The 27639-nt window shown below is 35.0% G+C and overlaps 1 protein-coding gene across 5 annotated transcripts in view; it reads left to right on the top strand.

Annotated features, from left to right (window-relative positions):
* The window catches only part of PACRG (parkin coregulated), a 219075-nt gene that overhangs the window by 171451 nt on the left and 19985 nt on the right, over positions 1–27639 (top strand). The window contains exon 6 of one of the 5 annotated variants that reach the window (XM_086877982.1): positions 23808–23936. The exons of the other annotated variants lie outside the window; for them this stretch is intronic. Coding sequence (XP_086734108.1) covers positions 23808–23923 — 116 coding nt within the window. The 3' untranslated portion in view covers positions 23924–23936. The remainder of the gene's footprint in view (positions 1–23807; positions 23937–27639) is intronic. 5 annotated transcript variants of the gene reach the window in all.

Raw genomic sequence — 27639 nt, 5'->3', positions numbered from 1 at the left:
TTACTCTGTAGCTGTGAGACAGATATTCTATTCTAGGATCCTTTTTGTCTTTTACAATTCAATGTGGACTTAGTCTTTTATACACACCTAGATTATTGGAAGTCTTTGTGGACTTTACTTCTACAGGACAGATTAGGGAAGAAAAGTAATTATAAAATAATAATATCAAGGACCTAGCAAGGATAAAAAGGGTCTTTTTTAGTGATCTTATTTCAAATATCATATCATTATATCAAATCAATAAATATGATGACAAATGCATAATAACAGCATAATAACTTTCCATATGCTATGCTATATATAATGTCATCTTGGGCTATGTAGGAGTTCCTGAATTAAGAAAAATCTGTACAGAGACAATTTGTTGCAAACAGAAAAGGCCTCTCTACAGAAGTGGATCTCTGGGTCTTTGTTTTATGAGGAACAGATCAAGTATTCCAAGTTTGGGGGATTTTTAAATGAGAAAATATAGTTTGATATTTTATTTTGTTGACCGACTTAATGTCAAACCACTTGAATTATCATTTTTCAATACATATTCTGTACTGCAAGAAGATGAAAAAGAGAGGTGTTACTTTTCCAATTTAAAGCAGTGTATTTTTTCATTAAGGGTTTTCTACTGTGTATTAACAACCCTGAAAAGTGGACATAAGACTTTTTATTGAGAAGAAGCAGATGTGAAAAACAGTCTTGGTTTACAGCTAATAAGATCAAGAATCTGTCTTAGTTCACACACAATCACTTCACAGGTTCAGTTACTAGGTGAGGCTCTGGGATAAATATTGCTTACTTCTGATATCCTTCCCTTATGACAATAGTCTAGGTGAATTTAATGGAAGTAGTAAATAATGAAACATGAAGTATTCAATGGAGTAATTGATAAATACATAATTATTAACATTGATTGAGGTAAGAGTTTCCTATTGTATTCTAGTAAGTAAGGTTCAGTGACTGTAAATAGTAATATTACATTTAAATTAGCAGCAGAAAAACAGCTTTAAATGGAAAAGAAACTTTATGTAAGACTGATGAACACTTTTAGAATAAAAAAATTTGTTTAACAATTGCACTTACAGTTTTATGGTATGCATTTTATCTGTATGGAGTTTTTGCTTTGATAAAAGAATGGTGTGTATGGACATATTTGTATTATGCTGAGATCTACCATAAATCTTGATAAGTTATGAAAGCTGCATCCACAAAGTTATCTTCCATAACTGAAGGAACAAGGAAATATCTAATCACTGCCCTAATAGGACATCATATACATTTTTTAAAAACTTTTCTGTATTCTGTATAGTAATCACTAAATAAACCCATCTCAAATGCCTTGTTGGTTATTTCATGGTCAGAGGGCAAAACCACCTAATGTTATCAGTTAGAGTGAAAATAGTGGGGAAATGCTTTTCAAAAGCCACAGATGAGGTCTCATGAACATAGGAATGCTAAAATATGCAATCAACCGCAGAGATATGAAGATTGTAAACTGACGTTATAAATGAATAAAATGTATGCTGTATCAATGAACATAACTTTAAACATTTCAAATTTAGCTATGAAAGTTCTAACTTCTGAGAGGTTACTTTAAAAATAGCTCTACATGTTGTAAACTCATGCAAAACCTTTAGGTCATTATGCAATATCACAATGGATGTCAAACAAATTTCAATTTAACCAAAATACATACTAAAAGTCTGGAAATCTTTCCCCAGTAAAGGAATCAAATGTCAGTAAATATTCAGCCTCTATCAGGGAAGAGGTTAATTTCATTCCTTCCCTGGGACATTCCTTCTTAAATCCCAGTAACCCTAACACTTTCAGCTCTTACATCAGTCACTAGGACAGTAAAAAGTCTGATTTTTTTCCCTTGGTCCCCAGGCTCCTTAATGGTAGAGAGAGGAAGAGCAGTTTATCCATGTAAAATGGCTCTTTTCTAGTATTTTTTTCTAACTGGGTCATAAGAAGTCTTCCAAAGTGTCCAGTAACACAAACAAATGTGTTTCAGTGCAGCAAATGTTGCATAACACGCAAAATTAATTGATTTTTATCACAATTTGAGCTGGGCAGTAGCCTTCACTGACTGGTTGAACAGCTCTGTAGCTTTCCCTTGCTATCTGCAGTCACTGTTAAAACTCCTACAGCACATTTATTTAAATTGGCTGGTGTAAGTGACACTGCCCTAAGTTCCCTTCACCAATGTCAAGAGAGACTTGTAAGCTCACCTTTCTCTGCAGTAGTTTCTCCGTCAGTTTCTTTGCGGAAGAATCTTTATCCCCGGCTGACACCTGTGAGAGCATGATGTGATAAGGAGTCAAAGACAGCCTCTGGGGAGATGGAATTGAGGTTGAAATTCTCACATTAAAAAAGTCATTTACTTCTGGTTTAGTTTTGCTCTTAGGCATTATTCACAGCTTTGCTCTGTCTTCAAACAACAGGAGCAGTGGCCCCACTAAAAGAAAAGAAATCTGAAGCTACTGAATGTGCTTAGAGTTAGTAAATATTAACTTGGGCTTTCAGGAATCAACCCACAGTAGGTCTTTAAAGCAAGAGACCCCCTGTTTTTCATTGCTATTACCTTATTTTTGCTGCAGATTTTTTTTTTTTTTCTTACCAGACAAGGTATTTCTAATAATTCTTCGACAGAGCATATGGTTTTGTATGCTGCAGGAGTAAAATTATTCTTTCTTAGTTGATTATTGTTGTACTACGTTGTTCTTCTATTGGAATTAAGTAAAATACAACTAATATTTACAAGAAAATACAGAAGAATATTTGTTGGAATATGTTGTAGTTCTGGGACAGACAAGTGAAGCTTCAGTATGTCTTTTAACATACTTGCTGCTGAGTGAAAAAGGTTCCAAAACAGGTTTGCAAAAATCACATACTCAAGCTTTTACTGAGCTCACAGGAAAATCTTATATTTTTGGGTTTTTTTATTATGGAAATATCAATGTATTAGCTTTATCATCATCATCATATTAGAGTACTTTTTTCACCATAAATTTCTTTGTATTGTTTTCAGCTTTTTTTCTCCTCTAGTAACATAAAACTGAATTTATGTAAATAATATTTATGTGGCAAATAATTAGGACAGGGTATAGTCATCTCTGACAAAAGTGTTTTCATAAGATGGGCAAATGCATGTCTAAAGAAGAAGCTCAAAATAGTTACTGATTTCAAGGGGATTTTTATCTCTCATTGTAAATTAAATTTAACCCAAATAATTTAAGCTGACAAGATACAAAAGAGTTAAAGTGAACATAACATACACACTGTCATATTTTTGTTATTTTTTTTAAATTTCAATTAAACAAAAGGCTGTTAAATAATTTTAAAGGGCAAATTAAGCACTTCAGTAACACGGACTCAGAATAAAACAGTCTTCTCAAATTAATTCCTGTAGGACTTTCTATTCTATTCTATTCTATTCTATTCTATTCTATTCTATTCTATTCTATTCTATTCTATTCTATTCTATTCTAATATAATCTCAAGATATTGCTATCAGTTTCTTTCTTTATAAGGTGTGCACAAATGTGTGCAGATATGAATGACAGAATAGCTCAGCCACCTATAGATTATTGTGTACTAGTCATGGTCTCTGCAGTCATTTCCAGCTGTACAGCTACTGGCCTGAAAGCCCCACATTGTCTACTGGCTAATATTTGGGAAATGTCTGAGCTGTAACAGCACATGGAGTTGTCCTCCTTGAGGCCAAACCTGCTGGAACAGTCAAGGGACAAAGAGATGAGTATATCTGAATCATTGGGTGCGGACCCTGGGCAGCTCAGTAGGGTTTCACTGGCCTGTGTGGACAAAACCGAGTGATTTATTTGACACTGTAGATGTAGCTAATAGATTCCCCTAAAAGCCTCCCTTCCATAGCTGTGCATGTAACTTTATAGGCAACCATATTTCGCTAAGGACAGCTGCAGTATTTGCTGTGCAAACTTAAGTGTTTGTGGGCTTCCAAAGCCAGTGTTGAAATGTCTGTGAAAGTTAAGAAAAAAGGAAAGATCTTATCAAATTAGTTCTGCCGTATTGAAAGCTTCATATTTACAATATCTTTGTGCCTCTGCATTTGAGTTTCTCTGGTGAAATTTTTCTGAAAAAAGAATAGAGCATCTTGTTTCTGAGCTGAATAAAGGGAGAAAGGGGAGTGGGAATGGCAGAGGGATGGGATGGGAAGGGACGGGAAGGGAAGGGAAGGGAAGGGAAGGGAAGGGAAGGGAAGGGAAGGGAAGGGAAGGGAAATTTCTAATATTGTTTTCAGAAGTTTCAATATTTCATGATAACCTGGTATTACAGTGTCTTTTGTCAGAGCACCAGAAAAATCTTTAAAAAACTTTAGCTACAGTTGAATTCCTTGTCATTGTCACTTGCAGTTTTGATATCGCTATATAAAGTACTACAATTGTTTTTCCTCTAAATGGCTCATAGCATCAAACTTTTCTTCTGACTCTTCCTCCAGTTATCCTGTAGGGCCATGTGTTTTTAGTGAACACAGGTAAAGAATCTATGCTGTACATAGATGTTGCCGCTGAAGATGAATAGCTCACACGGACACAGGTTGAGGTGTGGTGAAAAGAAGAGAGAGTTTATTTTTCCTCCCAGGATTTATAGGCTTCTGACCACGGCCAGGGATTGGATGGTCAGGATAACACTTTCTCACTGAACTGGCCATGAGAGATGCCCATCACAAGACATGTAACAGAAAGAATGTACAATGTAAAATCTATGTTTACAGTTACTGTCCTGGGAAAGTCTTTAGAAAACTATGTTACCAAGCTCAGAAGCTGAGTTTTCAGGGTGACACAAAGGAGTGAGCAGGTCAGCTCCAAAATGATTTTATGGGCTAGTTGTGTCCATTTTATAAATAGACTTTTTGTTTCCAAGTAGTTAATGCCTAGCATTACATTGTATTAATTATAATTAATTAATTATATTATATTAATTTATATTATTATAAATATGGGCTATTTCCAAGAAGAGAAGTCCTTTACTACCACCTGCCCTCTATCCCAGACACCAGCTATCCATTTCAGCCACATTCTCAGTGCTGGCTCATGGGGTCCCACAGGGAAGCAGATCAAAGCAATGGAAGGGATTATTACTAAAAGTTCTCTTGGATTAGGTTTCATGTACTGATGGGAATATGAGGATTTGTTCCTTGTGTGTATGTTCTTTTCCTCCTGTTACATTTCTGTACAAATTCTTCAACATAAAGTCTCTGAGTTCTTTAGCTCAATACAGGAAGAAATTGGTAGCAGTGAACACAAGCAAAGAATCTGTGCTGGACACAGGAGTGAAGCTGTTTTACTTAGCTGTACTCCGAAGAGGTACATTTTCAGGCACTTTCTATACTAGATTAGGGACCTCCTATGAAGAGGGAAATTGTTCTCTGCTTCCACAGGGAAAAAATCAAATTCTATGATTTAGAATGAAATTGTTTGAAAAGATAAGCAATCTTAGTAAGATATTACTGTATACATCATAAATACAATGGCCAATGAAAATGAGTTCATAAAGAGTGTTTTCCAGACATTCGTATACAAGCTTAAATTGAAGGCTTAGGGTCTGTTCAGTTGGATAAAACCCAGGCTCTCTGGACTAGGATTTTCTTTTCTTTTCTTTTCTTTTCTTTTCTTTTCTTTTCTTTTCTTTTCTTTTCTTTTCTTTTCTTTTCTTTTCTTTTCTTTTCTTTTCTTTTCTTTTCTTTTCTTTTCTTTTCTTTTCTTTTCTTTTCTTTTCTTTTCTTTTCTTTTCTTTTCTTTTCTTTTCTTTTCTTTTCTTTTCTTTTCTTTTCTTTTCTTTTCTTTTCTTGCCTTCCCTTCCCTTCCCTTTCCCTTCCCCTTCCCCTTCCCCTTCCCCTTCCCCTTCCCCTTCCCCTTCCCCTTCCCCTTCCCCTTCCCCTTCCCCTTCCCCTTCCCCTTCCCCTTCCCCTTCCCCTTCCCCTTCCCCGCTTCTCGCTTAAGTAGGATCTCTGGCTTCTGATTTTTAAAGAGGAAATATTGTTTTGGAGAACAATTCAGTACATTTAAAGTGCTGCTTTCAAAGATATGCAAAAATCTTGATGAGATCAATTACTTTTATTACAAATTGGTGTACTAATTGCCAAATAAATTATGTTAGGCTGGATCTGAGTCAGCTGCTGTAGTCATTACTAAAGGACAAAAAAAATTTTGACTCACTAGATGTATGGCAAAAATTAAAGAAAATGTATTTGAGAATGAATTAGATACTGGTTTAATCAGGTCAACATTTTCAATGTACAATAGTATGAACAAATCCCAAGTAATGAAAGGTATAGACTTTTCCGCTGCATACTTGCCAGACAGGAGGTGCAAGGAACTGATATTATTACCTGTTTTCTAACAGCTCCTCTTCATTTTAGCACAGAAACTTGGGCTCAGTTCTCCTCATTATTCTGAGCCAGCACATTACAAGGAAAATTAAGATGATCTGTGCTTAAATGTTACTCTAAGAGTGTATTTCTCTCATACTGTTCTGCAATCTCTTTACTGTTGTGTTACTATCAAAGCCAGACAAATTAAATACTAGATTCAGAGCTTCTCCTTCTCAAAAGTAACTCTCATGAACAAGTGATCAGAGTTCAGAAACTGCTCAGTGAGAGTTCATCAAGAACTGCAAGTGGTGTTCAGTGTCCCAGGGAAGTGTAGCCTTGCTACTGAGCATGTTTGAAGGAAGGGGATGTCCCTTTCACTGTCTAGTTGTGCTGTACCAAAATGTTTCACCAGAATCTGTTCAGCAAATTCATTATAAATACATAACTGGTTTCTGGCTGACCAAAACTGAGGTTTTACATCCAATATATTGTCAAAACCAGAAACTAGTATGCCTTTGTCCCTGCTCCATTAATGAAGTTATTACAATGTTGGTAAATGAAAGTTGTGGTTAACCAATTCTATTTGCTGGGTTTTAAATAGGTTTATTCTATTATTCAGTAACTGCAGTTTTCCTAAGTTCAGTGTCTGTGAGATATTCTGAAAATAGTTTTATCATTTCCTTTATCTGCTATGATTTCCCTTCCTGTGTTTGATCTGTGCTTCTTACAGTTTCTTGGCATTGTCTCGTGTTGATGAAGCTACACCCTTTCAGAGTGTTCCACTAATTACTTTATATTGCTCTTTTTAAAGACGCCTCAACCTAAAATTAACACTTTTTTACTGGAAGCAAGGACATGCATCACTGTTTTTCTTTAGAGCAAGAAACACAAGTAAACTGTCCAATTTGATTTCTGTTTGTAGCTAAATACCATATTCTATGTCACCTTGTCAAACACATAGATACTTAAATACAGAGCAGTTCTCTGGATACATGACCCTGTATCTCCATTTCTGCCTGCATATTTTTTTGATGACTAATTCTGACACAAGCACAATAGATCCAAGCCAATAATATTTTGTGGTTTTCTTTTACATTGGTGATCCTTAGTCATAAATACAGTCTTTTGCAAGCATCCATATAGGATTGAAGAGAAACATCACTTATTCAATGCTGGGTGGCAGCTAAAGTGAAATTCAGGATGAGAGATACTTATTTTCAATTACAGTTTGCAGTGCATATCAGGCCGAGCCACCCCAACCTGCACAGAGTGCAAATTTTGTTTTGCTGTGCTGCCAGCCATCACTGTACCATGGCAGTAGTAAAAAGGTGACATTTCAGAGAAAGAACAGTTGGTGTATCTGCTGTTATGTGCCTGCACACATCTTGGGAGAGGCAGCAGTAATTGTAGTTAGGGCTTATTCAGACTCAGGCCAATGGAAACAACTATGGAAATGCACTCAAGTAATGCATCTCCTGGTACTCCACTCCACACAGTCCCAGAGTCATATTATTCATTTTTTCAGCTCTGGTATCACCCTTCAGACTCAATAACAGAAAGAAAGTTGTAGCAGTTTTACACGTTTTCATTTCTATCCAGCTGCCTTTCTGCAATTAGTGACTGTGGGGGATACTCTAAACCCCAGCAATGACAGAGCAAGCAGGGGTGATTGTGGACAATAAATTTTCAATGTTCTGTGGAGGACAAAAATAACTGATTCAACTTGTGTAGATGAAATCTTTAAAGAGCTTAGAAAGACATACTCATGCATGCATCTGGTGTCACTATTTTTGAATATTTCTTGACTTCAGATTTCCAGAATAAAACACAAACTTTTTTGAATGCAATCTACATAAAGCAAGCAATAAAAGATCTTGGAAGCTGTAGAAACTGATACATGAAGAAGGATTATAGGTATACTTTTTAAAAGGCAGGACTTCAGCTTGCAAATATTTGAATTTTATTCACATCAAGGAGAGATTGATACCATGGGGCTATAATGATGAGTGAAAGAATGAAATTTAAAAATATATATACATGCAACTGAAATTAGGGAAATACTCCCTGCTGTTCTGGTATTTCAGTTTTCAGAAAATTCTCTTGAAGGAATAATCACCTAGAACTTCCAAACTAGAGGGGATAAACTTTGGAAAACTTATCTGAGAACAAGTTACTGAGATCTGAACAATAGCCCCTTCTTTTTCCTTACTTCTATTAAAATATTTCTAAATCAAGTTTTTTATTTAGATGCTAAAAGGGGAAGTTTTCACCTTTAGCAAGCCAATATGATCTCTATAAAACCTATTATTATAAAATAAACTGTTTAACAGTGGATGTAGCACTAAGTATGCTTTGAAGGAAAGTTTAAATCTTTGTCTGAGGACTGTTTATGTTACCAGAAAATGATCATGAATGGAGCTTATTTGAAGCCTTGCCTATGAAAGAAGCAGAACATATTTTTAGCAGGGTTTACAATATGATATCTGGTCAAAACTCAAGCATCATTATACAGCATCCCAGAACATGATACCCTGTTCCAAATATTTGGTCACAGCCATCCCCATCAAAAATTGGCTCCAGAGAGTAATACCTTCAATGTCAGGGCTGAGGTGGTGATTTTATTAATCATTATAACTTTATTTTTTTCACTAAGAACAAAAAATAAATGAAAAAAATAATATATTATATAATATATGATATAATATAATATATTGTGCAAGAGCAAAATCAAGACATTTCAGTGTCATACCAAAAAAGAGAGAATACTTTATGTTATTGGCAGTTACTCCCTTTATTCCTCAAAATGACACTGTTATTTTAATGAATTAATGAAACACGAGATTACGTTTGGCTTTTGTGTTTAATTAAATTTAATTTTGTCTCCAAGATATCTTCAAGATGAAAAAAATGTTCTAAATGTTTTAGCAAACATCTGTAGAAGGTGATGTTTACACATATTTTATGCTAGATTTTGAGAAAAAATTCTCTGATGATTGATGATATAAAATAATTTTTGTTAACAGTTTAGGTTGGTAGCAGCAGCTTGTTTTCATGTTACCAAGGAATTTATTTGACTTCCATGCAGCTTATAACAAAACCATAATTTTAATTTTGATCTTTTTCAGAGAAGAGAGCTCTGTTAGGTACTAAAGACTGTCATTGCTGTAATATTTGAGACTGCAGAGATTTACAAAGGTTTCCTCCTCCCACAGGCTTTGGCTATATTTGTCAACCCAATGAAGACTGTAGGGTGAAACATGAGGAGCGCAGATCCCATGTATCTCCTTCTGACATCAGTAGGAGCTTAGCACCTATCAGCATCGAAGGGGTCTGCTACTCCAGCTGGCTCTCAATAATGCAAAACAATTGAAAATAATAGCAAATGGAACAAAAGCCAAATGACACTATACTGGGAAAATTTTTAAGGATACCCTAAAAATTTAACATTGTCTTAGTTTTATAATTTAGCAACTCGGCTGTGACCAGACTATCAGCAAAATGTGATACAGAATTAAATTCAGAATCAAAGTGCAAGTAAATTGTATAATGGTGAGAGTTTGAAAAGACTGGCTGTGATCTATGTAAAAATCAACACAAGGTCTGTCTAAAGTAACACTGTGATAGAAATCAGCATTGTTTCTTGTGTCTTTTACATTTAAATGACGTGTGCATCCATGAGGAACTTTTAAGCTTTTGCTTTTTGTCCACCACCCAATCTATTTGGTCTCTGACAAAGGAAAGATTTTTTTACCTGTGTCTGTAGGGATTTACACATTAGAGATTCTGAACCATAAGGGAAGCTCCAATAAAGTACATGAAGAATAATAAATAGCATTATTAACATTACTGAGACCACAGTACCCACATACATTTTTCTAAGGATTCTAAGTTTATGTGTCTATGTGCCAAATCCTGATTCTTTCTGCCATACTGCCTCTCAGCCTTAGCAAGGTGTTTGTTGCTGTGGTCCAGTGTGTTTATTAGCTTAATCTGTGTGGTCTGGATTTACTTTGGGGGAATTGATTGAATGGCACCCACCCATTTTAAAATTGGCAGCAAGACTTGGCATATTTGCACTTGCTGGTACCTGGAGTCAGTGTAGATAGGAATTTGTTTTACTCCTATACTATGTTTTGATATCTTTTCATAAGGACCTATGCAGAAATTCTAAATTTATTTGTCCTCAGGAAAGTCAGGAGTCCAGAAGCCCTGAAGATAAGAAATCACAACAGAAACATTTTCATCATCATAAAGACATAGATTATAACTGGATTATAATCTGAATATAACTGGAAGCTTGATTATAACTGGAATCACAGTTGCAATACCACATTAAATCTAAAGTATGAAAATGAATCACAGGAAGTCCAAGAACAAAGATCAGACCACTAAATTATGATGGAATAAATCAGATTTTGCCATAGGGCATAAGCATCAACCTGCAGTTTTCTTTGAAAGCTAGTGCAGATGCCAGGGCTAACAATAACTCAGTAGCAGAAGAGACTTTTCAACTTTACAGCATCCGATGTATAAAATCAGCTGAGATCTCTCTGAAGTGGACTGTGTCTCATCTTTACTGCCATCTAGCCTTTCAGCCATTCAAATGTTCAGAATGCACCACTGTGGGGAAAATCACTGAAGCATGAACTGCCTGCCATGTGAGCTTTTAAAATTCTGTTCATTACTTCCCAGTCCTGGCTGCAGTTTTGCCTTTTCAGAAAGGCAACCTATCTTCTCTGTTGTCGTCTTGTAGTAGTCTGCCTCCCATGCCCTCTTCTTCCTTATTTCCCTCTTTCCTCCCACTTTGTTTTCTGTCTGCTGAGGCATCTTCAAACACAGGACTGTGTTCATGAAACAACAGTGCCAAAAGCATTGGGGAAGTCCCCTGGTTTACACACGTGCAGCTTCACAGGGAAATATCAAGTGCTACTGCAATGTCCGCCTAACTGGACATCCATGATTGCCAGCTTCATAGGATAGACAACTGTACTGTTAAAGTACTCTACAGACATAGAAAGTTGATTTGGGATATAATTAACCAGGCAGTTTGGGATTTGGGGGGTTTTGGTGTTTTGTTTGTTTGTTTGTTGGCTTTTTTATGTAATCATATTGTGGAATTGCAATGACATCCAACTAATTTTCATAACACTTCCATCTTACACTGTAAATTCCCTCCCAGAGGGACTGGTGACAACAGGACTTGGGCTATAGCCCAATTTACAATAAACATACAGTCCTGAGAAACCTTCTCTATGCCTGCAAGAAATTACTCATCATGAAATAAAATGAACTATTCATTTGCAAGCAGCTACTCTGTACCATCAGCTGTCTAGCACTGCATGTCTGAGTAAAGCCTGCCCATGTATAAGTCATTGATAGCCTCAATTCTTTTCCTGGGAAGAGTTAGGCTTCTTCATGTAGGTGTCTGTGATGTTATTAGCCTGTGTGAAAATTATTCCTTTAACCCATTAAGTGATGCCAAGAATTTAGGTTATTTGAATTAAATTTTTTTTTAGGCCTTTTTGTTAATTTTTAGTGTATAAGTCCTTTCTTCATAGTTTTAGCATAGTGGTGTAACACACTGAAACTCTTATAGTTCCACTTGTGTGTGTTTTCATGTTTCCAGACAAGAGATATACCAAAGATGTATTGCTCCTTACTGGATATATTACTACAAACATCGATTTAGCTCTGCTTAATTTGTAAGAATGACTAATCATTCATTTTCTAGTCCATTAATAAAATACATTTTCTTTCTTGAAAGCCGCTTCTTACAATCACTACCTGTTTTAAAAGTATCTATAATGACAATCCTGAAATTTCCCCAATCTAAGAGAATTTGCACATTTTAGGAGAACTTTTCAGGTCAGTGGGATTCCAACAAGGGTCGGAGACTTTCCATGAGGGTAAGTAGAACTCATCCCAAAGCAATACTGGTAAAAATATTTAAATGTCTGTGACACTCCTACTTTCAAGAAGTGAGATTATTTGCCAAAGGATTGACTCAGCAAATCTGCAGGGTGAAGAGGTGATTTGAAATTAATATATGCAATATGCAGTGCAATTTGTTGCATTGCATTGTTACACTCCTTGTGCAATAACATTTTTCATCATGTCTTCAATCTTTATATTCTGTCTAAATTTTGTTACCTCTGAGATGGACACAAAAGAAAGAATAATGCTGAACCAGAAGAACTGGACCATTTTAACTTAAATCCATAGTTATCAGTGAAAAGTAAGCACAACCATCAGCTGGATTGTGCAAATGTGTTGTCCTAATAACAATTTTTATCAGCTCTGATTTGGACCAAAAGTGGAAGGCAACTTGGAGGAATTGCAGGAATGTAGTTCAGTTAGTCAGATCAGAAAAATCCTAAGTGCATCATGAGTTTGCTCGAATGGTATTTACCATGGTTTCTCAGCAGTTGCACAGATTAGACCTGGATAATTTTTGAATGTTTCATTCACACAAAAGAGCAATTTCAAAGTCTTTAACCAAAATTTGTGAGCTCATTGTTCATATAAAGTAGCTGGGCATACACAAGAGAGTTTAATATTCCAGACTGTTCTGTTCTACAGATGACATGAGCCAAGGTCTCCTTTGCCTGTTCTTGATGGGCTGCTCAGGTAAATGATAAAGATCTAATGAATTAGAGTAAAGACTAATAGCTAACAGATGTACAGGCACTATCCACTCTATTAATTAATGCTGCTGTACATTATGTGGAACTAATGCAAATTACTGTGTGCAGAATGTTTACAGATTGGAATTGTGCTTAGCAGCGTGGTGAGAACCTCAGTGGAAGTTTTTCCAATATATTAGAAAAAGGCTGTGAAAGAACTAGGAGGGTACAATCACCGTAACTTTTCTTCATGACCTTTAGGTTCTAATTAGTTCTCCTTGTTTAAGAAATTTTTCTTCAGTTTGAATCAGTTAAGGCTGCATTTTATCATTACTTTTAAACAGGTGGGACAATACTGATTTTTTCTACAGTTAAAAATTATAGCCCCAGACAATTAGTATTGCTGATGAAATGGTCTTCAGTCTCAAAAGACTTATTAAATTAAGTATATCTAAAATTAGAGATCTAAACTGTGACACTTTAAAAAATCATACTCTTGTGCCAATATGTCCTTCAGAGTATGTCAAGTTTTTCAGACATTTATTTTTTCATTCACTTCTCAAAAAAAGAGGATTTGTCCAAATATTACAGTGACTTGTTTATTTTGATATTCAAATAGGTTTAGACTCAAAGTAACATTTAAAGGAAACTCAGTGATGACTTGCAAATTGCAACTGAAATGAATCTTGCATAGTTGATAGATTAGTCATCAACCAGTTGATGACTCTCTCACATAATTACTATGCATGCTGGAATAGAAACCTTCTCAATTTATTTTTTTTTTTCCATCAAACAAAAATACATTAAAACAAATAAATTGTTGAGTTTGGCCAGTGTTTAATAATTTGCTGTATTCAGCTCCAACACTTGAGCCGATTCTTAAGACAAAGAAAATAGAAATATTAGTAGTTAAAGGAGGAACAGTGAGAAAGGAGGTATACTTCATTTGAAACTCAGAAGTTAGGTGTGGTATGTACAAGACACTGAGAAGTGATAGAATCACTCACAAATTTGGTGTAAACTTGTGTTTGTACCACACACACAGTATCATATATGATACCATCATATTTAGATGCTGTGTTTAAGCAGTGCCATTTTTAATGCCTTTGCTAAAAAATACTTTCACATCCAATAACCAAAGCCAAGCTTACTTGCTTTTTAAGGGAGTCAAAGTCTTCTTTAACATGCTCTCAAGTGTGAAAACTTATTTTTCCTTCTCAGCGTAAAAATAGATACATCTGCTCAGTAGTATTCATGAGCAAGTTGTAAGCAGTAAAAAAAAGCATTTTTATTTTGCAATAAGGACTTTACTCCATACTGTGTATCAGTTATGGAATTAAGTTTTATCATTAAAACTACCTCCCAAACGTTGGTATTAATATTTAATATTATAAAATATTAAATATTACATTATTTTAATATTTATTATTTTGGTTCTTAAAGCAGCTAGTTTATTGGAGATTTCCACTATGAATTAAGGGTTTCACAGTATTATTGGGCTACTGTGAACTGAAATAAAAGCAAACAAAATCTACAGTAATCATCTGCTACGGTATCAAACCTGCAGGAGTGCTTATAACTTCACTTGATCTCTGGTAAGCAGTGTGTTAAATTTTTATTTAACATAGCCAGGAACTCCCAAAGCCTTTGCCAGGAGTGTAGAAGGGAGCAACCACTTGAGGTTTGGGCTGCCTGCAATCATGTAATTAGCTTAACTGAACAGAAGTTCTGAGATGAGGTTATTTATGAACTAATTGACAGCCTGCACTGGTTTACCATAGGAAAGAGAAAAAGATAACCTAACAGGAGGAAAAACTACCCTTAAAATGGAGCTATTAGAGCAGTGAAATTACTTGGTTTGCATGTTTCCAGTCTTCTTGAATTTATGGTTCCCTTGCTGGGAGAAATTTAACCACTGTCTGCTGAGGAAATGTTTGGGATTTCTTTTTTTTAATTCTTTTGTGTCAGCATCCAAGCTTTTCTCATAGTACATTGCTTACCATCTCTACATTCTGGTTTTAAATATGATGAACAGCTTTTCACAACTAATTGAACAATTGTCCTGATCAATTTCTTTTCCCTCTTCAAATGTCTGTCAGTATGTTTAATATAAGAGATTTCAAAATGTTTGTAAACAGAGTTGGTTCAGGATCCTATACAGATTTTAACTTTGCTCTTCCAAAGCTTCTTGAATTCTGATTTGTTGTCCATATAATAAGGATAGTGACACATTTTTTCCTGTGAGGGCAGTTCTGAAAATAAGCAAAACAAGATCTGTGAGCGTTCCAAAGAAAAGGATCTTTGTATTAAATGGATAAGCCTATGGTATTTATTAGCACTTATAATAATTTATAATAATAATTCTTTAAATGCTTTTAGAGTCTTGGGTGAAAACTTTATTATTAATAGGTCTCATTTGCAGTTTTCAAACAAAGAAACAACACAGCTCTTGTTTTCATATAGCTATTTTCAGTAACTTGGATATGGTATACATCCTTGCACACCTAACACCTGTTGTCTTCCATTTTCTTTGGTTGTAAATCATCAGCATAAATTGAACCATAACTAATAAGATTTAAAGCTGACTAAGTAGAATCAGTTGACATTTAAAGAGCCTAAAATAGCCTACTATAGCTTCTAGTAGTTGTGTTATAAGCAAAAGGATTGTTATAAGCAACAGGATTTTCTCTGTGCTGCTCCTCAGCTGAACCCAAGCTGAACCCCTTTTTTGACGCAATCATTTGATCAAAAATGAGCAGCTAAAATGAAAGTAATTTTTCAAAAGAGGATGTGATTGCTGCATGAGAAGCTTTGGCTAACTAATCTGAAATATTTCAGTCAGACACATTCTCAACACCCCTAGACTTATCAAATGATAAAAATAACTTTTTTGGATATTTTTCTTAGTGTCCATTTACTAAGGAGATTAAGTTTTACCTGTATTAAGAAAGAAATTGCTTTCCTGTCAGTTCCCCGTTCCCCTTCATAGTCTTTCCCTCTGTCTCAAAGAAAGTAGAGAGTTGCAGAGTTGTTGTTCTTTTTAATTCAAACACACGATTTTGACATAGTTAAACAATTGTTTGTGCACTGTAGGGCTCTCCCAGAACCTAGATGTAGTTATACACCCGTTTACACAGCTTTTTGAGTAGTGGCTGCACATAGAAGAGTACGAGCATTCCTCTTTTATGGAGAAGACTTGTATTCCCTTCTGTGAGGGTTTGAGGTCTTCTGTGCTGCTCCCTACTCATTTTCTCCAGCATTTCTCCAGTCTGTTCATTAATGGTAGTGAGATAGACATGTCTGTAGAAGGATATAGATGTTGGCAGGACAGAAGGGAATTATATAAATTAGAGCTACTTAATTTTCAGTGATCACAGAACCGTCTGAAGAAACCAGTGATCTCCTCTGTGACTGCAACTGTAGGTTCTTATAAGCTCTACCCCAGATTTAATGGAAGTGAGGGAATTCCCTTTCCTGTCTCTCAGATGGATATAATGGCAACATCTCTTAGGAGCCTTTCTGACTCATTTGAACAAGGAGGGATGGATTTATATGCACTGTCTCTTTCATTTTGAAAAATTTTAGCTGCTGCTCCTTGCTGAAACACCTTACTGCACTGAAATTGAATTATCTATTTAGTCAAAAATATTTGGCCAAGATATTGTCAGATTTTTGAAGAGAGCTGACACACATCAGTGCTTGCTACAGTTAGTAAGTTTAGCAGCTGCTGTAGGGAAACTGAACAGCTACAACTGGCACTGAAGATCATACAGGATTTTTTCAGCACACACTGCAGAGGATTTTGAGCACTCCTTCTGTGTCGCTTCTCAGTTTGCTCTCCCTAATAAAAAAGCTTTGATAAGTTTCCTTTGATACAAAGCTGTTTGTAAGAAGCAATCAATAAAACATGTTCAAAGCTGGTCGATAGGGTGAGTAGCATGGAAATTGGAGTAGGCTGATACACTGTGAGGGGGGTGAGTGGAAGAAGGAATGATAGCTAGAGAACCAGAGCTCTCTGTCTGATACAGCAGAACATGGCAAGGCAGAAAGGTGTGCAAAAATTGTGTGATTATTTACATCAGAGCTCCAGGCTAGGAAGACAACAGCAGCTGTGTTTTGAGTTGACTTGAAAACAGAGCCATTTCTGTCAAGGAAACTAGAACTGAAAGGATTGGTGCCAAGATGGAAGACTATAATGGGGTATATATGTTGCAACCATGTTGGTCAACAAGATGAAAACAGCACCATGTTTAGAAGCTTAGGGACGGTGAGATTGATTTTGTTTTCTCCCTTTTAAAATTGTATTTTCTACAATGTACCCACTCTTTACTGACTGTGTGACCTTTAGAGGTTTTTACTCTTAATTATTTCCTTTCTTGTGGTTGCTTTTAATATGTAGTAGAATATTCAGTCAATGTAGTAAATCTATTTCCTTATGTGTTTAGAAACAATGCACATTATTTACTTTCCAAACTACATAACAGTTTATGAGAATGAGGGCCTACTACTGTGATTGCTGCTTTTCCTGCTCCATTAACCCACAAAAAGCACAATTTCTAATGAAATCTAAATCCATTCCAAAGCCAATGAATATCTAATATTAATTCATTTTGTAACACTCTTAAATAAGATATGATATATAATCTTTGGTTCAGTATATGCATGATTTCTATGGAAGAAGACTGCAAAATCTTTCTGGGACATTATTGGGAGAGATTGTTTGTGGAATTTTTTTATTAACTAGGCCTAATCAGTTCCATTAATCTTCATCTGTAGGTGGACACTTTCATAAAATAATATGACTGGCTTATTTTTTACTGTTCAAATCATTTATGTTTTATTTCACTCTAGTCTTTTGTCAAATATTGTTTGGGTTTTTTAAATATATTTTGTTTCAAAATTCAGACATTTAACTTATGAATTAATATTTTTGAAGAAGATGCACTCTCCTTTTGACAGTACTGCAGAGAAATAGGAACTCCTGGGCTAATGTTAACATGTGTCCTGAAACTGGTATTTGTTTAATGAGTATAGAGACTCCCTAAACTCACTAAACAGACTTATCCTTTTATATTTTTTGAATAAATCCTGGCTCAACCAATTTTATGTTCTTCCATGCATAGCATTCCAATGTGAAGTTCATGAGACATTGTAGATATTCTGTGTGGAAAATTGCAAATAAGAACCTCTACACTAATACTTTTATTATCATTATTGTCTGTGGGCAATACAACATACGCATATTATTAATAGCTATCCTTTGCTCTCTTGGAAATATGATAAAGGTTTGAGTGGCATCAGCTTCAAAGGGTGCATGTTAAGTGACATACATAATAAAGTCCAAGCACAATTGCTTTTTTTTTCAAGTGAAAATTAAAATGGAAAGGGAAGTAATCTTAGAAGAACTTCTTTCTGACCTTATATCCACACTCTCTCTTAAAGTAAATTCATTCCTGAATTTACCATAAAAGATATAGGATCCAGACTGCTTCCTTCTTAAAAATAATAAGATTCACTTTGGCCGTATCAGCGCTGATTTTTTTTCTCTCTCAAAAGGGATGCAAAGACAGTTGGTTAGTATAAGACAAGTTAGGCTTACAAATGCCAGTCATATGATGCTTTTTTTGCTTTCCCATCTGAAATTCCTACCACAGAGAATAAATGACTGACACATCACCCCCTGCCATCATAACAACTGTCACGCAACACCATTATTTTTCAAACATTAGTGGCATTCCTCCAACTGGCCATAAGGTTGCAGACACATATTTTAATCATTACTTTGCCCATTGCAGGAAGCTAAAGTCACACCATTTAATGTGTGCTTATGATAAATTTCACTTTCTTTTATAATAAAATGGAAGTTAATGAAGCACAGCACAATTGCGGTGAATTAGACAGCAGTAGAACAAGTCAGGAGAATACCCACTTATTGACATTATCAAAGCCATCTTAAATGCATTGACTTTTAAACCATCTCATATTCAATTATTAAAAAGGGACCATGGGAGCATACTGTTGGCTTAGTAAGAAAAAAGATTATAACAGTTCATTAGTTATTAATTGACAATCTCACTGCTTAATGTCTTTACATTTAATAAATACTTCTGTGTCTTACTTCTATCCAATCCGGTTTTCATCAACATGTAGAATATGACATTTTATTTCTTCTGTCCACACATTAAAGGGAGGGTCAGCTGGCCATGACTTAATCAATTTGAATTGGGATCTTTTGCAACATAAATTATTTATGGAATTAATAAATATTTTTTCTATATGAAGTCAGCCATAACAGTAACATACATCTCTGGTTTTTCACTACAGATTAAATTTAGGTGTTAATCCTGTTTTAAGCAAGCCACAGGTTTCCTGAATAGCAACTTGTGGGGAATTACTGGGGAAAATGGACCCCACAAGAAAAACAAGCGGCTGTGACGAAGGTGCCCATAATAGAATTTGTTTGACAAGAATGATTCAGAGGCAAACCTGCTTATTCTTCCATAAATCATTGCTTTACTGTAATTTTTATTCACTGCAATTAGAAGTACATATTTTTGCTGCTGTTCCTATTCACAATCAGTATATTATTGCTCATATATTATCTTTAGAAAAGGAAGCATGAATAGCATGCATATTCAGGAATGTAATGCCTTGCTTTCATGCGTCCATTTCATTACCAGAACACCTACTGATTTTTTTTAAGGCAGATTTTTTGGGAGGATGGGGAGGGTGCAAGAAAGACTACAGTCACTCATGTGCAACCATCTAAACATCATCAGGACAATGTGACACAGCACCAACTATGACATACTTCTGGGTTTTTTACTAATAGATTTTTGTAAGATTTGCTAATACCATAGGCAGCTGTGAACAGAAGTAGGATTATGCTGCACCAGGGTCTATATTTCTTAGCTTTCCTAGGTGGAGGTCCATCCTGGTGCCAGTATCTAGATGATTGAGAAGGAGGGAGAGAAGGAACAGCTGGAACCCAGAGCTACCAGTGATTCAGTGCATACTATAAAATGGTACTTTGCTTTCAAGACCAAACAAATAGAAAACTCATTATGTTGATGACTGTAGGTGTCCCTCACAAAATTATTGTAATATGCTTTCTGAATCATTGCTACCTTTCAGCATATAATTTGCCCTATGTATAAAAAATTAAACATTTCGTATCAAAAGCTTATTCCAAAAAAGGTTTTCCTCATTATATTTTACTCCAGGTTATCTTACCAAAATTATATATGGGTGGTTAAAGAATATATGGAGAACCTGGGAGGGTGTGGTGGAGCAACAATAAGTCTTCAGGGTTGGTAACTTTATGTGGTAACTTCTTAAACAAAGTTACAGGGTCTGTTCCAGCAGCTGGAATAGATTGTCTGACCACAGTCACGGAGTGACTATTGTATTTCCCACTGCTGGAAAAGGCAGTCACTTTCTCACCTTCCCTCCTGGCCAAAGGGCCCTGCCGCATCCTTTAGCTCACCCCTAATAGACCTGATTCAATTAAGTATTTTGTCTGAAAATTAATCTAGCAACAAAAAAAAAGGATGGTTGGTATTTCTGCTGAGTTTCTGAGCGGAATTTGCCTACAAACATGTGAGATGCATAGAAAAAATGACAGGAAGAAACATTTCTAGGACAGAGGGTAAAAAACTATCACATGTTCCACCAAATCTAGGGCCTCAAAATATGAAATAAAAAAATACTAAAAATACTGGATTTTTTAACATTGCACATATGCACACACACACACACTTCCGCACACACACACACACAAAAATAAATATAAAAATAATAATAAAAAAATAAATAGAAGTTCTGCCTAATACAAAATTAAAATGCATCCAGAATAAAAGATAATTTAAAAGGGAAAGCAGGAGAAAGGAGAATCAAAGAGTGTCAGAAGGTTAGCAGTTATGCTAAGGAGGGTTATTTCCATAGAATTACTCTCTACTCATTTGTGAGTAGAAAGTTTCTCTAGGAGTCAGTTCCAAGAATCTAATTTTAGGCACTTTGATTCACCTCAGGAGGAATCTGACCTCTTCCTGTACTATAAATGTTGAAGAGTCTGAGACTAACCTTAGGCTAATGTTAGCCTTTGTGTTTGCCTTCCAGTTGCTTCAACAATGTGCAAATGAAATTTTAATGAGAAATACTAAGAAATAATTTAGCTCATTTGGCTAAAAATTCAGCTTTGGTAATTTTAGGTCAATTCCAGATTTCAGAAAGTTATTCAGAAACCTAGTAATGTGGAAAATACTCGTATGTGGTAGAAGAAACTTATATCCATTGGCATTGATTTTCTTCCCCCCAGTATACAATAATACAAATAATTGTTTCCCTTGAGAACAATTTGGGAGTGGTTATAAGGAGGCAAAAAGTTATCAGCAACTGGAGAACCAAAAGGGCAATTTCAGCCAGTAAACACAAATATGTCTAAAATGAGATCTTTTCGAGGGCTGTGACTTAAAACATCCTAAATTCTAGGAGGACACTTTTTCTATTTTATATTCCAATTTCCTGAAATTTTACTGTCATTCTCACATGATATTATGTGGATCACTAATATAACTCCTGTACATTGATATAACCCATGTGTCTCTTTTTCCTTTACTGGCATTTTGCCTACATTTTGATACCTCAGGCCTTTGTGCTGTGATATGTCTCCTGATAATCCACTGAATATGTTTGTATAACAGTACAGCATAATACAGTTTTATCAAAAATTGAACAGCTTGTGTACAAACTGTATAAAAAATGAATTCAGAATTGAGATATCAGCTCTCTCTGCACATTTTGAATATTTGAAATATTTCATGATAGAATTCTCGTCTGTGTGAGTTTCGAACATTCTTCCTCAAAAAGTGAGTATACTGATATTTCTAGCTCAAAATGAATGTCATGCTATATGATTTGTAACCTGTACACATCTCAAAGTTCCTAGCATCAGTATTAGTTTGATTACTAACTCTGATTTTAGGGTTTTTTATTTAGGAATCTTTACACAATTTGTAATTTACAATTGTATTTGGTAACTATGGCTAGCTTTTTTGCCTAAATAGTATTCTTCTTGTATATAGGACAAGAGGAATGGCTGTAAACTGCAAGAGAGTGGGTTTAGATTGGATATTAGAAAGAAATTTTTTATTGTGGGGGTGGTGAAGCACTGGAACAGGTTGCCCAGAAAAGCTGGAATTGTTCAAGGCCAGGCTGGATGGGGTTTTGAGCAACTTGGCCTAGTGGAAATTGTCTCTGCCTATGGCACAGAGGTTGGAACCAGAGTGTCTTTAAGTACCCTTCCAGCCCAAATAATTCTATGATTCTGACAAAAGCTATTTTGTAGTCAAAATTTTTAAACTTTATCTAGTTTGGCATTTTTGGTTGGAAGAAAGTAATCAAGGCTTGATTCTTTAACAGAAAACTCCTATATTTATGTTTATATTAAAAATTATGTCCTGAATTATTGATATTTTTGAATTTGTCATTCCATTTTTACTTAAAACATCAAAATATATAATTTATTTCTAAAAATCTATCTTGTTGTTTTTTTTAATGTGAACTTTTTCAGCCATAAGTAACTTTTCAGCCAAAATATTTTTTATCATGTCTGAATATTTTATTCTTTCCTAATGAGAGCCAAAGCTTCTAATAATTGTTCTATTAATTGGCATTATTCCACTGTATCAGGTAAAGATCAAAAAATTTTATATGGTCCTGGTAAAAATGTCATTCCCCCCATGGTATGATTTAAAAGAAAAAAAAAATTACTTCAATAGCCTTTTAATTTTTTAGAAATCTTAGATTTTTAAGAAATCATAAAGTAAGAGAATAAGATAGTGGACATTTTTTCTGGACTGTTGTAGAGCAAGCCTCTCCTTACAATAATTCATATGGAGAACTTCATACTGTAGCTTGTAGACCATAATTCTAAGCGCTTTTTATTTAGTATATTTAGTTTTCCTTGCATTTCCTTTCTTTACAAAGTATCTACTATAAATAGAAACCAACCTGTTTCCTTGGCTCAGTATCAGGAAAGTGATGAATCATTTCATATAGTGATGTTCTGAAGATGGTATGAATATTTAAAATCTAGATATACAGTCTAACTCTAAATAGAATATCTACGTCTGGAATTCCAAAAGTGGCTAGAGATTTGTGAGCTTTTACAAAAGCATAAGTGAAAATACTTAAGTTGTGAAAGAGCTAAATTCTTCCTGCCCCTTCCTGTACACTGATCCTTCTTGTTTTAACACAAGCTTTTGTCAAAACTTTGTTGTCAATTTTAAATCATAATTTATTTTTACTTGTCAGAAAAATATTGAAGTATAATAGTCTGTGAAAATGAATTCACACATCACTGTGTGTGAGTAAACTTCATTAACAAAAATTGTGCCACTTTCCAAATTTATGTTCACTTTTGTTTAAATTAATTTATATGATTTCATTTTGTTTGCCTTAGGTTAGAGCATTGCCTTGCACAAAATTAACATGTCTAATTGCATAAATATTTATTCCTGGATGATGTTCCATCTAATAATTCCATTCAATAGAATGGAATCACTTATTTTGTGTTGTGGAGTCAATCTTGGGTCCCCTCATAGTAGAAAAATATAAATCTGATTAAAATATCTTTGAAGAAGCAAAATACTTTCTAGACAGACAGAAGCACTAAAATGTCTGTTTTCTTATTTTGTTTATGTCTATAATACTGTTTCTCCATCCAAAAAAACATTGTGAATGAAACTGCCAATGCAGAAATGTATTTCTAATTTCCCTGCGTACCTCTGAGCATGAGCAGTAGATGGGATCTGATTTTATCCCGTTTCTATTTACAGCCAAGAATTGGAGACTGTTCAGATTTCCTTTTTCTTTTTTTAAATCAAGGATAAATCCAGAATTTGGAGTTACAACATACTCAAAGGTTTTGATCAAGTTAACATGGATCTTCTAGATAATACAAACAGGTTTGTTGTACCATGAAAAGGGGAAAAACATGGGCCGTGCAGCATTTAGCACTTCCTTTTCTGTTTAGCAGAGTCATAGTTCATCCCAAAAAGTTCATGACTAGTCAATTAGCCTTAGCAGTATCTCCTAGAAGATGCTTTGCTAGGAAGGATCACGTAACCTTGCTGTTGCACGCTCTGTCAGGGCTGTGGGCCTGTGAGATTACATCCAGCTCAGTGAGGAATGTGGCAGTGTGGCATGAGAAGAATGTGGCACGTTACCCATGGGTGATAACCCAGCCCAGCACAGTCCCTGCCTGATGAACACATGGCTGGCCTGTTTACAAGATGAACCTAAATAAGCTACAGTGTCTTTGTTTACGTGGCAATTATTCACACCATTTCACTGCATTTCATATCATTCCCCACTTCAGACCACTGAGAATGAATATATTTAATTGTATATAACAGAATTGTGCAAAAGTTAGCAAGCTACCCTGAATGAAAAGGAATATTTAAATCCTGTACACCTAGTTTTGATCGGGTAATGTATTTCTGAGGTTTGGATAGAGGATCTTTCCAGCAGAGACTTGAAGAACTGTTTCTTGTGGTAATGAATTTAGGTAAATCTCACATAATGAGCATGATTATTGGGTCATAGTTAAGAACATAGTTAACTGTATTTCTTAACTAGGATGTATTTAAGTATTTTAACTGGTTTCCTGAAGTTGGAGACTAAGGTCTAAAATTAGGTTTGCTTTCTATTTTGACCCTTGGCCCTTAATTTGAATACAAATTTTAAGAAAGCATGACAATGCTATCTCTCATTTAGCACAAAATCAATCTCTTATCATTCCAGTCGACTTCACACTGGAAAATTACAATGATGCCTCTTAGTGACGAATTGTTTAAGATTTAATTGATGTAAGTGTTCCCTTAGCTTGTTATCAAACCTAGTGCTTAGCTGCATTTTGTAGACTGAATTTTATAAACAGGAATGAACAGCACTTGACTGGGTAGTCTGTGAACATTCGGAAGTTCGGAAGTTTTGTGTTACTTTGGATATTTACCCAAATCCGAGGGTCAGTAAGTCTTTCTAGAATCAGAAATTGAACAGTAATTTTGCATAGTAGAAAGGAGTTTAAATCAATCTTCAGATAGTTTAGCAGCTTGGGAATGGATGGAAAAGTCCAGAGAGGAACCTTTCTGATGCTTGGCTGATTGTTCTGCAATGACTAAAGCCTATCAATTCCTACCTTTTCTTCTGGATGAAGTGGCAGAGATGAATACATGAGAAATGGAAAGATAAACTACTTGAGAGTGTATTCCAGCAAGAAGATACGGGATTTTTGTTGTAGCTGGTAATTATTGGCTTAACTTGCTTACCTGCTTCTACATTTGTTCTTGTGGGAGGGTTCAGAGAGTAACTTTTTATAACAGAATATGTACCTTGTACAATTCGTCCAGTGGACAGGATTCATTCTGGAAAGTGAGTCAGTGTTGTCAGAAACTAATGCATTAGAAATCTTCAATATCAGCCATCAGAAAGGCAGTTCATGTCTGCTCATATCAAGTTTATTTACATAAATGAGCCCCTTTGTTTCCTGAAAGAAATAAACTGAGAGTGAAGTTAGTAGTGGCAGAAGGCCGCTGCAAGAAACGAAAGAGATTTATCTACTGACATAATAATCATCTTAATTAACTGAAATGTATATCAGTTGTGTTTAAATGAAATCTGATTTTTTATCCTCCTAAATGCACATAATCTTCATGCTTCCTGAAAACTTCCAGAAGACCTGTCACACAGCATTTCCTTCCAATCCTCTTTCTATTCTTTCATTTTACTGTTATTTGTGCGGAAGGAAAGACTTTTTGTCCTTGTTACTTGCATTTCTTGTTTCATGTCTGATTTCTGCTCTTGGAAAGGGTAAATGCTGTTTACCATGGAAAGGAGATAAATGTAGAAGCATCATGCACCTTTATCTTTCTACATGAATGTTGGAACTTTCTCATTTTACAGCTTCCAGTACAGTTCTAGACTTTTTGAATACAGCTATAAATAACAATTAATTGGAGAAAAGTCCATGGTGATGTACTGTGGACAAATGGAACAGAAAACAATTGTACATTTTGACTTCCAACTCTTATGTGTTGGGGTGAAAATCCAGTTAATGTGTGTCAACCCAGCATGCTATCTATGTTTCTTCTCTTATCTTTTTCTTCATACCAATTTAAGTCTAAAACTTACCTGATAATACTGTTGAAATATACTCTTTCTTCATCCAGAAGCCAATTTAACTTTTAGTACAGGCCAATGATTTCATCATGTGGGTGACTGTAGTTGTGAAATAAGCTTAGATGATCTTTGTCTTATGTCTTTTGGAAAACTTCAGGGTTAGTTAAGCAGTCGTACTACTGACTCAATTTTATGTGTTTTATTAACCTCCAGAGCTTATGTGGAAAGAGAAAAATACTTAAAGATTATTTTTTCTCTGACTGAGTTTAGAGAAGATCCTGTGCCTTATTTGGCTTCTTGTTCAAAGGCTTTTTTTTACGTCATATTTATTTTTATTCTATTGCCAACAATCCTAGAGGCTTTATATATGGATGTAAAAGCCTGGTATTAATATCATCAAGACCTGTAAAAGTTAATATGTGTATCAGGATCTATAGCTCAACATATCAGTTTCTAAATAGTAAAGCCAAAAATTTTTATAGATGACTGACTTACACCATGTATTGTAGCCATGCTCACTTACCTTATATATCAATTAGTATTTTGTCATTTGAAATAACATTTCAAACTCTAGTTCTGTGTTTGTGTAGCTCACTGAAAAACTTAGGTACATGCTAGTTAAGACATAAATAGGGACTTGCTACTAGAGCTAGCAAGCCATAAAGTAAATGCCCACTGACATAAACATCCAAGTACATCAGCTACACACCTGAAAGACAGGAGAAATGAGAGGTTATTGTGGTCTTTTCTTTATAAATGAAGCCTGTGAGTGACAGTCAGGATATTCATCAGAAAAAGTCCCTGGTGGATTAGGGTTCTACTGAAGCCCATGAGAGCCCATGTTAGAAATCAGGTAAGCAGCCAACGTTCACTGACACCCAGGTTATGTTTTGATTTTCATCTCTTTGTATTTGATCAGTTGTTTGAAGCCAACAAAATATGCTTCTTTATTTGTTCAAATCCCTATTCTAATCAATCATGGGATTCAGAAATATGAAAGTTATGAAATAATATGTTAAAAATAAAACATGAAGAAAATAAAACCAAACAAACAAAACCCCAAAACTTTCAACATCTTAGAGGATATGCTATAATGATGAAATTAGAAGAATTTACTGAGATGTAATGGTATGAAATCCAAACATTGTGTGGAAGTTATGCTCCACTTAATGCAACCTGTGATCTACACATTTAGAAGAAAATATGAGATTTCATTTCTAGCATACGTGCTAAATTCAGTGACATTTAACAAACATGCTGACAGTATGTTTTTCATTCATCATTCACAGAGAAACATGTATTGACCAGTTTAATTGTTCAACATGAAGCAGTGGTGTGTACCAAACTAAAAAAAAACAACCCAAACATCCAGTCCTTCAGGACCATTTAAAATACATGCTGAAACTTATAACATTTTTTATGAAGTAGAAAAATTTTAAGCGCTTTCTTCTGGTTCTTTATTTATAAGAAAATATCTCTCTGAAAAAT

This window comes from Cyanistes caeruleus, chromosome 2 (assembly GCF_971803275.1).
Source record: "Cyanistes caeruleus chromosome 2, bCyaCae1.hap1.1, whole genome shotgun sequence".
NCBI classification, from domain to species: Eukaryota; Metazoa; Chordata; class Aves; order Passeriformes; family Paridae; genus Cyanistes; species Cyanistes caeruleus.
Note: the sequence above shows the minus strand (reverse complement) of the source record. Positions and strands in the feature narration are given on the sequence as shown.